The sequence below is a fragment of the Cricetulus griseus genome, chromosome 2 (genome assembly GCF_003668045.3).
Source record: "Cricetulus griseus strain 17A/GY chromosome 2, alternate assembly CriGri-PICRH-1.0, whole genome shotgun sequence".
Lineage (NCBI taxonomy): Eukaryota > Metazoa > Chordata > Mammalia > Rodentia > Cricetidae > Cricetulus > Cricetulus griseus.
In genome coordinates, this window is record NC_048595.1 from 443,559,237 (window position 1) to 443,571,241 (window position 12,005).

The window sequence follows — 12,005 nt, forward strand, 5'->3', positions numbered from 1 at the left end:
TTTTTCATAGTCCATTAGGACATGTGAGAAATTCTCCATCTCATTCCACAATGGGTAAGCACCAGGAAACTGTCTCAAAACACCAAAATTATGGCAGTGTTAGACAAAATGACTTGAGAGAACTGAATCTGAGAGACAGTAAAAGTCAAACTTTTCAAAAAGTCAAACTTTAAAAGATAGCCGAAAACTTAGGGCTCTCCTACCTGTGATCAATGTTCTAGGGTAGAGCCAATGGTGTGGCAGGTGGAAAGCAGAGCCCAGGCACCAAAAAAAACCAGCTCAACTGCAATCTGAGTAGGCACCAAACACAAAGCATCCAGCTCCTATCACACTTCCACTTGTAAAGTGACCTGTGCCTCTCGTCATACTCCCTCAGTAAAGCAGGGCTTCAAAGCAAAGCCAAGTGAGTTGACTTACCCGTGCTGGACATGTGGTTCACACGGGCAGGATTCAGCAGCTCTACTGGCTGGTCTCGACCAGAAAGTCCATCTGAGGAGAGGAGACACTGGCTTCAGAAAGGGCGAGTTGAGCAGAAAGTTTCTGGCAGTGAATGGTACTGAAAAGCATGTATGCCCCACCCCCGCCCCCCACCCAGCGTCACCAGCCCCACCCATCTTTTAGAGGACAGTTTCAATTCCAGCACTGATTACTTTTACTTGCCAGAGAAAATGAAAGGCTCTTTGTAGAATAATCAAAACAGCCCCCAGTTGAGATATGGTGAACTGGGATTCCCGCCTGAGGGCATCTGGTTGGGCTAGCATGGTTTACTTATATTTAGCCTTATCAGAAGTGAGCTTTTCTGCAGAGACCACAAGCATTAAGATAAAGAGCACCCCCTCTTCTAAGATAAGGAGGAAGGGTCTGGACTTTGACACAAACAACAGCAGCTAGGGCACGTGTGGCAGTCAGCAGGAAACAGGGTGCCAGGGTACTCCACGCAGCCCCAGGGGATGCCTTGCCAGCACCAGCGTCCTTACAGAGATTACACAATCATTTCTTTGAAATCCATTTTTAGATCACATTCAGGAACCAATTTGGCTATTCTGACTTGAGGCAAGAATAAGACTGGAACCCACCCACCACCAAGCCTGGCACAGGATGGATATAGACCTCCTGGTACTTCTGTGTTCCCTAAACATGAAGGAAAGAAGACCCATAAAACCTCAGCTTGTGACAAGTAGTATTTGACATTCTGCAGGGACATGCAAACAATTGCAGACCTGCATCAGCAGTCACCCATGACAGGGCAGACATGCAGCCCCCACAGACAGGGTTTCAAAGCAGAACACAAACAGATAATAAATAGATCAGGTCAAGTAAGAGAGCCAATCTGTGTGTCCTGGGAGGAATTCAACTCTGAAGAAAGAAGCCTTAACCCAGGAGATCCAATGCATGCCCTTCCACGAAAGAGACAGCAACATGCAGGAGATCATCTGAATCACACAGGAGACAGAGTGGGACTGCTCCTCTGCACCACGCAGAATCGAGTTCTAGCAACTTTAGCATTTTATAATAGTCAAAAGAAGCATGCTAAGCCTATCTGGGATATGTAGACCATGCTTCAGGGATGAGAAAGAGGACAGGAGTCTCTATCATCTTATAGGCAACCACTAATCTCAAAAAAATCACCCTGCCATTTACTTATAAACCAAAGGCTTTCTCAAGAGGATGGGTTGTAAAGGCAACAACAGTCTCCTTGAACCTTTATGACTACTCAAAAAGAAACCTCAAAGGGCAGAAAGTAATTCCCAAGCCTTTCTTTCCTGCAAAGAAATAAGTGCTCATTGTAGAAAGCAGTAAAATGTTCCAAAAGGGTGTGTGTGTGTGTGTGTCTGTCTGTCTCTCTGTGTGTGTGTCTGTCTGTCTCTCTCTCTCTCTCTCTCTCTCTCTCTCTCTCTCTGTGTGTGTGTGTGGTGTGTGTGTGTGTGTGTGTGTGTGTGTGTGTGTGTGTGTGTGTACATACTTAAACATTTTAAACCCATGGTAGATACTTTCAGGAATCCCAAAGGCACCTAGGCTGGCTACAGGCTTCTAACAGCTAGGTCAGGAACAAGTGCAGGGAAACCCTCAGGGTTCTTTTTGTTTCTGCTGTCAGTGCATCAACAGAAGTCTCCTTTGTTTCCACCTTACACATCCATCTGGGAAAATCTCAGGTGTATTAGCTGACCAGTTTGGAGCACTCCAACCCTGGCGCAGTATGCCAGCAGACATGGAGACTGTTTCTGGAGTGTGGGCTTGAGCTGGTATCCTCCCTGAGCTCTGAAGGCCCAATGACTCTGGATGACACACAATAGCACCTACGACACTCCCACAAGAAACTTCACATTTCAAAGTGGCTGGTGCACAGCGGAAGTTACACAAGGTTTCTCTGTGTGCCTGTGTATTTATATCAATGTGTCGTGTGACTGAGTCTTGGCCCATAAACATGATCTCTTGGCTTTTTACTGGTGTGTTTCTTAGCTTTCAATATAATGTTTACTGTGCATATAAATTAGCTGATGAGATAACACAGATTCTACATATAAGTCAGACCTTAGCTTGACATAATTCAGCTTTTCCTAGAAGAGCAAATATTGCACTCTGACACCCACTGACTCTGCTACCAGCTGAGTGACACCTTCTGATTCAACTCTGACACTATCTACCTATTGTTCACATTGACCCTACTATTGAGAACGGGGCAACTTCAGGTCTAAAATAAAATGATGATGATGATGATGATGATGATGATAGCAGCTTGTTCTACAAAAAAGTTTACGTCTTAAATTGCATGACATTCTGAATACCAGATGAAAACTTGAGTGCTCCAGGCCCACCATGCCCAAACTGTGAACCAAACTTTGTCCGGCATACCCACACTGAGGATGGACCGCCTACTTGTTACTCAGCTACTTAACAGCTGTTTCTGTTACCTAGCAGACCAGCTGTCATGGTACTGCAAAGCTTGCATTCGAGTAACTTGTTTTACTTAACAGTAGCCACAAAGCACAAGAGCAGTCGTGTGAGCAATTCAGGCACACCAAGGAGAAGTTGCAAAGGCTACTAACCCATCTCACCATTATCATAAGAGGGCGAGTGGCACACAGGACAGTGTTTTGAAAGAGATCACATAGACAGAACTTACTCGAAGACTTTGCTATGCTTGCTCTACTGTATATATTATTAACTGTTACTCTATTGATATGCCCAATTTGTGAATTAAACCTTACTACTGGTACATGTGCACAGAAAAAACAGCACTTACAGTAGTTAGTACTCTCTGTGGTTTGGGCATTCAATGAGCATCTTGAAACACAATTCCATGAATAAGGGGGCAACTGTCTTTGCAGGGTTACTATTAAGGATAAAAATGAATACCATATGAACATGTACATGATCGCCCAAGTCCTCAGGTATAGAAGTCTCACCTCCATAGAGTTGGGGTGGTTGTGACACTAGTTTTAAGTGTCAGCTTGACAATCTATAATCACATGTATAGAAGGTCTTAATAAAGAACTATCTAGATCTGGTGGACTTGTGGGAATGTCTGGGCTGTTTTGATTGATTATTGGTGTAGGAAGACCCACCCTGAGTGTAGGCAGCACCATTTCATGGCTGGGCCCTGAATTGTGTAAGAGTGAAGAAAGCCAGCTGAGTACAAGCAGCCAGCGAAGATGCATTCATTTCTCTGTTCTGGACTATGGATGCGCTCTGATTAGCTGTTCCTGCCTTGACTTCCCCTCACTGATGCAAGTAAGCCAAATAAATCCTTTCTCCCAAGAGTTGCTTTCAGTCAGGCCATTTATCAGAGCAACAGAAATGAAACTAGAACAGTGATCATTTATCCTCTTCCTGGTTCACTGACCTGGCAACAAGCTCAACTTCACCAGTCAAGAGATTTTATGAGCCAATCTGTAGTCCTTCTGCTCCCACCTTTATATACTAGATCAGTAGATAGGGCTGGCAGCTCCAACCCTAGAATCTCTGTCTTTCTAGTGACCAGACTCCAAGGCAGCCCACTAGCCTAAAGTGGACATGAGTGAAGAGAAACCAAAGACATTCCATTGCTCAGGAAATCCCCCAAGGACTTCAGGGGCCCAGTGCCAGGATCAGGACCAAAAGTCATCCTGTTCTGAGACTGCTGTACTCTAAAAATGATATCCAAATCCCTAGCCCTGCATCTTCACATCTTTGAGGACCAATCTCAAAACCACTGGAATCTGATAACAGATCCAGCACTACTGTGATATTACATGTTGGCCTCCAAGGTAAGAAGTGACTCTGAAAAGAGGATCTCTGCAAACACACATCAACTCTAGGGGGCTGAAGCTCCCAGAGTCACTGGCAGAGCTCGGCCCAAGGATGGTGCAGGCTCTCCCTCTTTGGGTTCCTTCGTGCGCCTTCATTCCCTGTTTACGGTAAGCCAATTCTGCATCCCATGCACATGGCACAAAGTACAATGCTTTGATCCTTGTTGTTTTTTGTTTGTTTTCCCATGAGAACAGCCAAGAGGTCTGATCTTTCACCATCAGTCAGTAGACTGCTGGGTTGCAGTTGGCATCTCAATGCTTTGCCAGCTTGCTGGTCCTGTGCCCAGTATCTCACCTTCCTGCCTGCAGTAGTTCTGTACAGTCTTTACACTGGGCAAAGGAGGGCCAGCATTCCTCTATAGAAGCAGCTGAGTAAAGGTGGCCACTGCACAGTCACATTTCACAGGAATCTGTTTCTACCTACCCATCCCTCCCACATTCGACAACCATAGTCTGGCTAAGCCTGTGGCCTTAAAGTATTTGATGTCAAGCTCTCGAACTACCTGGGCGTCTCCCTAGATGTTAATGTTTTCATAACAATATTAAAATGTTATTAAAACATAAAAAGTTTTAAAATTGTTTAAGATTTTAAGTTTCTATTTTAGTTTGCTGATGCATATGGGCAATGGGCATCCTTGGATCTTGAACTGTCCACAGCTTCTCTCAAGTTCTCCAAATTGAAAGTGACAGTCCTGCTGCTCCCTTCCCAAACTGTGGGCTGCTTTTTCTTACAGTACTGGGCTGGAGCTAACAGCACAGGCCCTGTCCTGTTTCTAGTCTTCCTGGCAATGTTGTTTCAGCAAGAAGCATGGCACCTGTTGTAAGTTTCTTTGATTTTTTTTTTGTTTGTTTTGGAGTTCTTTTTTTAAAATTTATTTTTAATTACTCATATTTACATATCCATCCCCCCATTCTCTCACCCTCCCATCCTCCCATGTTCCCCACCAGACCCCCCCAATCCCCTCCCCACTCCTCCCTAGAGATAGTGAGTCCTTCCACCAGGGACCTTCAAAGTCTGTCATATTGCTTGGGGGAGGGTCTAGGCCCTCCTTGCTGTATCTGGGCTGCAATAGTATCCCTCCATAGGGAATGGGCTCCCAAAGTCCATTTGTGCTCTAGGGATAGTCTGGCTCCGCTGTTAGAGGACCCATAGACTGTTTTTGGCTCCTAGCTGGTATCCATATCCATGCTGTTTGCCCAGCTTTATGTCTAGGGTCTCCGTTGTATCAGTAAGTCAGGTCCACTGTTTCTGTGGGTCTCTCCATCCCCGTCTTGGCTCCTTTGCTCAACCCTCTTCCCTCTCCACAACTGGATTCCAGTAGTATGGTTCAGTGCTTAGCTGTGGGTGTCTGTTTCTGCTTCGAATAGCTACTGGATGAAGACTCTCCTTCCTCTTCCTGCCCCAGGCTCCAATTTGGTCAGGGGTTCTTGTCCCCATCCCCTTCTTCGAAGGACTATGAAATCTTCTCTTGGGGTCCTCCTTGTTTCTAGCTCCTCTGGCAGTGAGGATTGTAGGCTAGTAATCCTTTGCTCTACATCTAAAAATCAAAAATGAGTGAGTACATACCATGTTTATCTTTTTGTGATTGGGTTACCTCACTGAGGATGGTTTCTTCTAGTTCTAACCATTTGCCTGTGAATTTCAAGATTCTATTTTTTTTTTCCCCCTCTGAGTAGTACTCCATTGTGTAAATGTACCACATTTTCTCTATCCGTTCTTCAGATGAGGGGCATCTAGGTTGTTATAAGTTTCTGACAAGTAATTTTTACCATGCTGAGGAAGCTGCCTGGCATTTTTCTTTCTTTTCTCTCTCTCTCTCTCTCTCTCTCCCTCTGCTCTCCTCTCCTCTCCCTCTCCCTCTGTTTTAAAGATAGGGTTTCTCTGTAGCTTTGGAGGCTGTCCTGGAACTCAATCTGTAGACCAGGCTGGCCTCAAACTCAGAGATCCACCTGTCTCTGCCTCCCGTGTGCTGGGATTAAAGGTGTGCACCATCTCCCCCTGGCCACTGCCTGGCATTTCTGATTTGCCAAGACAGATCTTTAATCAGGTATGTTTGCTTAATGTATGTAACTTTTCTGCATCAATCCAGACCACTGAGAAATATTTCCTCCCATCTGGAAATATGGCGATCTTATTTTTCTCAAATGTTATCAATGTTGTTTCTTTCCCTTCGGAAAAAGACCTGGTCAAGGTGGTCAAGGCAGAGACAGTAAGAAGCTAGGGTAAGGTCTGAGATCCTCTCCACTCTGAGTTCTGCTCTCCAGACTCTTCTCAGGATTAGTGTCACACTTCGGCCCACTGTTACATCATAAAGTAAAGAGCAGATTGATACAGTAAAGCTACTTGGTGAACAACTGTTCAATACAGGAAAAGCTGAGGTGTTTACAGTGATGAACGGCACCTTCTCTTTCTACTGAAGATGTTTTTCAGACATACAGTATAGGGGAACCTACAGGCAAGTGGCAGCCATGACAATTCAAGAAAGCATGGTATCCAGTCCAGTACACTGAACTCTTTAAAACAATCTTTACAAAAGTTGTGGGTTCCAAGAATTTAAAGGCGCCCAGATTCTCTGTGTACTGTGTCCCACCTCCTCGTTAGCATCTACTTTAAGATGGTTGACGCCAGCAGCTGCTCATGAAACACACCTTGGTTCTGATGCAGGACTGGTCAGGTCACGCCCCTCCCCACTCTCATGAGTACACTTGAGAGGAAGACAGTGAAAGACTGAGTATTCCTGTCACATCACATCACATCAAGTGTGCTTATACAACATGAATACGGTGTGTCCACCAAAATATAGGTTGAAGCCTGATTTCCAAGGTAGAAGTGCTGTGTGGTGGAAGGCACTGAAGAGGTGGCTGGTTCAATGGGAAAGATTAGTGCTACTCTAGAGCAACTGGCTTCTTTCTTACAGAGCTGCATCAGCCAGTGCACATGGTTGCTATAAAGACAGCCAGCTGCCTGTCATGCTTACATATCTAACTTCCATCATGCTATCTGGAGCACCATACCTTTAGCAGAGAATGGCCAGATGCCAGCAACGTGCTTTTGAGCTTTCCCACCACCTTTTATATAAATTACCCAAGTCTGAAGTACTCTGTTACAGCAACAGAAAATCAGACTAACAGACACAAAGCAACAACTGCCTGCATGAGTGCTGAGCACCCACATGACTGAGGCACGTTCCACCATGGTTAAGACACAGCTTTGGTTCTCTACCCATCCTGCTATCTCTAGGAAGCATCACTAAGTACCGGTCACACATGAAAAGTTACATGCACTTTCTTCCCTGCCTGCATCTCAGATGATGAGAGTTGACCGGGAGCACTGCACAGGCAGGCAGAGAGTAGCAGGTGCTAGGCCTGAGAAGTTAGGCGCACAGGCACAAGTGCAGGGCCAGGTCAGATGCTGCCTACATGGCTTCAGGGGCTCAGACAGTTATGAAGGACCTTGAAAGGAACCTTACACAAGGCTCCAGGCCCGACTCTGCCATGTACACACAATCTTGAGCTCCAGAGGCCACATTTCATAATCCTGTTCATCTCCAAAGCAGAAGATCTGCCTCCAAGATCTGGATGAAGACATTTTCTCTCTGTTCTCCTTGCTATCCTAGCCCGACCCCTAGAGAGCTCAGCTCTTGCTATTATACAGGAACTGATCCCACTCCTCTCAGACCCACCCTTGATCCCTGTATGATCTGTTCCAGCCACCGAGTTCTGTGTGAAAGGTCAGAGGGCACTGCCATCCAGCCACGGCCCAGCCTACTGCACAAAGGACAGAGGAGACACCCAATGTCACTTTACAACTGCAACCTTGTGGCTCTGAAAGAAACTTCAACATACTCTGGCATGTGAGGTTGCAGGATACAGAAATGCTGATGTTGAACTAAAATATGACTTAATGAGAAAGGGAGGAATTCCTGAGTTAAGGGCACGCGCGCGCGTGTGTGCGTATGTATGTATGTATGTATGTATGTATGTATGTATGTATGTATGTATGTCTTATTAAACTAGGTTAACACTGGCAAGCAGTTTTTTTGTTTTGTTGTTGTTTTTGTAAAACAGGTTAGGGCCAGCATGAGATGGTTCAGTGGGCAAGGTGCCTGCCCCTAAGCCTGACACTCTTAAGTTCAATTTCTGGTACCCAGATAGTGGAAGGAAAGCTGACTACCACAGACTGTCCTCTGATCTGCACACATATGTTGTGTCACACAAAACCACAAAACACACACAAATGCACATACTCAAATATATTAAAATGTAACACAAATAAATTTGAAAAAATAGGGTTTTTATAGCCTAAGACAAAAAAAATTAACAATCATGAAAAATGATTTACTGCACAAAGGAGGAACATAAATGGCTGTTTGTCTGAATAGAGGTGAAAGGCCCTGCCCCCCTTCCCCAAGGAGTCCTGGCCATGAGAACAGCAGCCTGTGGCCTTTACAGTATGCTCCTCACACAGTAGCTCAGTCACAGACCACTCTATTCCCTGCGTGCAGTCAGGGTGGCTTTACTACATTTGTTTGGGTTTAGTGACCAGTGCGTTATCCCCTTGGTCCATAAAGCAAGCCACTGTCCCCTGGCCCTAACCCATGTGACCATTGGTGGGATCCTATTGGCACCAAGATATGCCATTCAGTTAATTTATGCAAGTCTGCCATGAATGGCCAGCTACCAGCCCCCCTGTCCCCCAACCCAAGCAGACTGTACCCAACCCCTCCCCTCTGCTGAGCACTCACAGCCTCATCTTCCTTTCTCTCAGACCCTTCCAGGCAAGGGAGTACTGCACACCCAGCTAACACCAGGCTCGGCTTTCAATAAACCCAGCTCCTCCCTGTGTGAATTTCACTAATAGCCTTGAGTGCCCCAATCCATTAAGTTCTGCTTTTTCTTGCCACACACAGGTTATTGAGAAATACCAAAGTTCTATAATAAAGCTCGCATCTGCCCATTAATAGGAATTAAACTTTAATGAGTAAGTGTCGTGAATTCCTCAGGCATGCCCAACATAGTTTATGTGTATTTATTAGAGAAAATGAAAATGGAAGAAAGAATCTCGTTCTGTAAGCACTATTTTTCCTTTGGGGTAATCAGGCAGACATTTAAAATGTCAAGGATAACCTATGAGGTGTTCTTGCTGTTTTTCCCCTAAGAATAACAACTAGCTCCAGCCACGGTGGGGATAGGAGGGAGGGGAGGGGAACCAGTCAGGGATGATTTTTTTTTTTCCATCCTGTTTTGAAGAAGGGACTAAAGACAGCCAAGAAAAAAGGGGGGGGGGGCTATTAAAAAGGAACACAGTGACAGTGGAATTTGCCTGTTGAAAATACCTGCTCAAGAACAGACATTCCTGGTTTATGGGCAGTTCTCACCTATGGAAGGCCTTAACCCCGGTGCACTACAGAGACAGCTAGCCACTGAGATCTTGTAGCTGAGTGGGAGTGCCACGGCCCCACACGAGGGAGGATCAGACTACACAGCCCCAGCGGATACTGATTCTCTATATCTGAAGTGTGGTGTCTATGAATTTGAACAGCCGTTCACACTGAAGGTTCTAAAACTGACAAGAGCACCTCTGGGATTTTCCTGAAATGTTCAGGACATAAGTAAGGCAGGATGTATGAAGTGGGCATGGAAGAGAACTCTAGGGCCTTAAAGAAAGGGAGGCAGGGATTACACCCCTTTCATTGACTTCTGTCTGAAATTTTTCTTGAGCAGCCAAGAATAAAGATAGGCCCTCCCATTTTCAAACCAATAAAATCTATCTAGCTTGTCTTCTCACTAAAGTTCCCATGTTCTTTGGTGTGTCGCCAGCCCCATGTTGGCCAATGAGTGTGCACTCCTGGTTCCTGGTCAATCTATAAGCAGGTGCTAAGCTTACAGGGTGTGAAAAGAACACAACACAGAAGCCCAGAACCACCAACACATTGTGCCCAGCTACATCACTCCTACAGAGCTACCCTCCAGCTGGACTTTCTCCTCTGTTAAGCTGACTGAGATTGGCTGACATGAAGTCAGGCAGGCAGACTGGTCCTTAGTCTAGCTAGGGTTCTCCAAAGTTCCTTCTTATCACAGGTAGCACATTTGGCTTGTGTCAAATCACTGTGCTCTCTCTAGAACATGCTCAGTCTGATCAACTAGGACAACACACAAAAACAAGGGCTCTGCCCAGACACTTGGGTACCACACAGAAGCCTAAATCTACATGCAAAGGGAAGCATAGTCAGGCTGAGCCACAAAGAACCCAAAGCTGGTTACCACTCAGGAAACCTTCTCTAAGAAGATATAAATGTAGAAAAATGACAGCATCTACACAGTCAAGAAACTCTAAAAACAGGGAACATATGTAGAACATAGCATATCCACAGGCAGACTGTCCAAGGGAGAAAAGGCCTGGCTCCAGGGGGTCCTGGCACAGCAGAGCACTTGACCAGGTGTGTCAGAGGCTCAGCAATCACTGACTGAACCACCAGCTGGTTAACAGCAAGGATGCAAAGGAATAAGCAAAAGAAAACATCTTTGTCTAGATGATCACCATAGCCTGGGCCTGTCTTCTCCTGGCCAGGAGCAGACGTCTTATGGGAAGAGCTACACAGTGGCTCCCTCTAGCTTCTTTCCAGAGACAGGTCTTCCCTGGAGAACAGGGTGGCAATCAGACATTTATAAATTAAAATCAGGAGACAATGTCCTGGCCAGCTCTGTAAACAGCACTCATCTCCATGCTCAAGAACATGTCCATTTACCCTGTGTGTTGAACCAACTGGGTGCATTGTTTCAGGGCAGTTTTATGTAGAAAAGAAGAAATAACCTTGGAAATGAGATATGTTTCCCAAAACCACTATGACAAATGATGGATGACAATGACAAAGGATAGCACAGCAGTACCCATAGACTCTTGAACTACATGCAGCAGCTCTCAATATAGGCACCTTCAGTCAGGCAGGGACAAGGGACAGGGACAGGGTACTCAGTTATCTCAAGTAAAGATGCAGCCCCAACTCTGACACCATGCTGAAGAACTTACCTACTCCAGACATCAGCTGTCCATCTACAGGACCAGGAGCTGTGGCAGCTGCAGCCTCTCTTTTTCTATTTTCTGAGATACCACCTTTAAAGAGAGCTTGGGGAGAGGGGTGGGGCTGTGACCCCGGGCCTTGTGACCTGTGGGGTTTGGGGTCAGACATGCCCAGCTACATCAATCTTGCAGAACCAGGCTCCAGCCGGACTTCCTTGTCTGTTAAGCTGACCAAGATTGGCTGATATGAAGAGTTAAGTTGACTTACAAAGAGGGAAGCCCATGATCTGAGTTCAGCCAGAGTCTAGGCTAGCTCCTCCCTAAGGTGTTCCAGACCTGCCCCCAATGCCAAAGCATTTGATGGGAGTGCAAGACTCCCTGCAAAGCATGAATCAGCAACCGAAACTACTTTATGGATGAACCTACCTCCAGCACACTTTCTATGCTGTTGAACATCACAAATTAGCTAAATGTGTCTGTGGTTAAGTGACAGGAAGCTAGAAAATAGGTAGATGTTAACAAGCAGCTCAGAGGAACCTGTCACTAATCCACAACAATAAACCCTAATCAACCATTAGAGGAAGTCAGAGGCCGCTTACCCTGTGGCTAGACAGTGCCCAGGGCTTTACCCACCCTCCCTGATGTTGTACTTGGCCTGCGATGCTGATGGCTCCCCACCCCACCCCACCCCCACC

General features: G+C 45.8%; 1 protein-coding gene across 15 annotated transcripts in view; it reads right to left on the bottom strand.

Moving 5' to 3' along the window:
• Window positions 1-12,005, bottom strand: part of Hdac4 (histone deacetylase 4) — a 255,535-nt gene that overhangs the window by 127,184 nt on the left and 116,346 nt on the right. For 14 of the 15 annotated variants that reach the window (XM_027397619.2, XM_027397617.1, XM_027397621.2 and 11 more), the window contains one exon: window positions 418-489. The exons of the other annotated variant lie outside the window; for it this stretch is intronic. In XM_027397619.2, coding sequence (XP_027253420.1) covers window positions 418-489 — 72 coding nt within the window. The remainder of the gene's footprint in view (window positions 1-417; window positions 490-12,005) is intronic. 15 annotated transcript variants of the gene reach the window in all.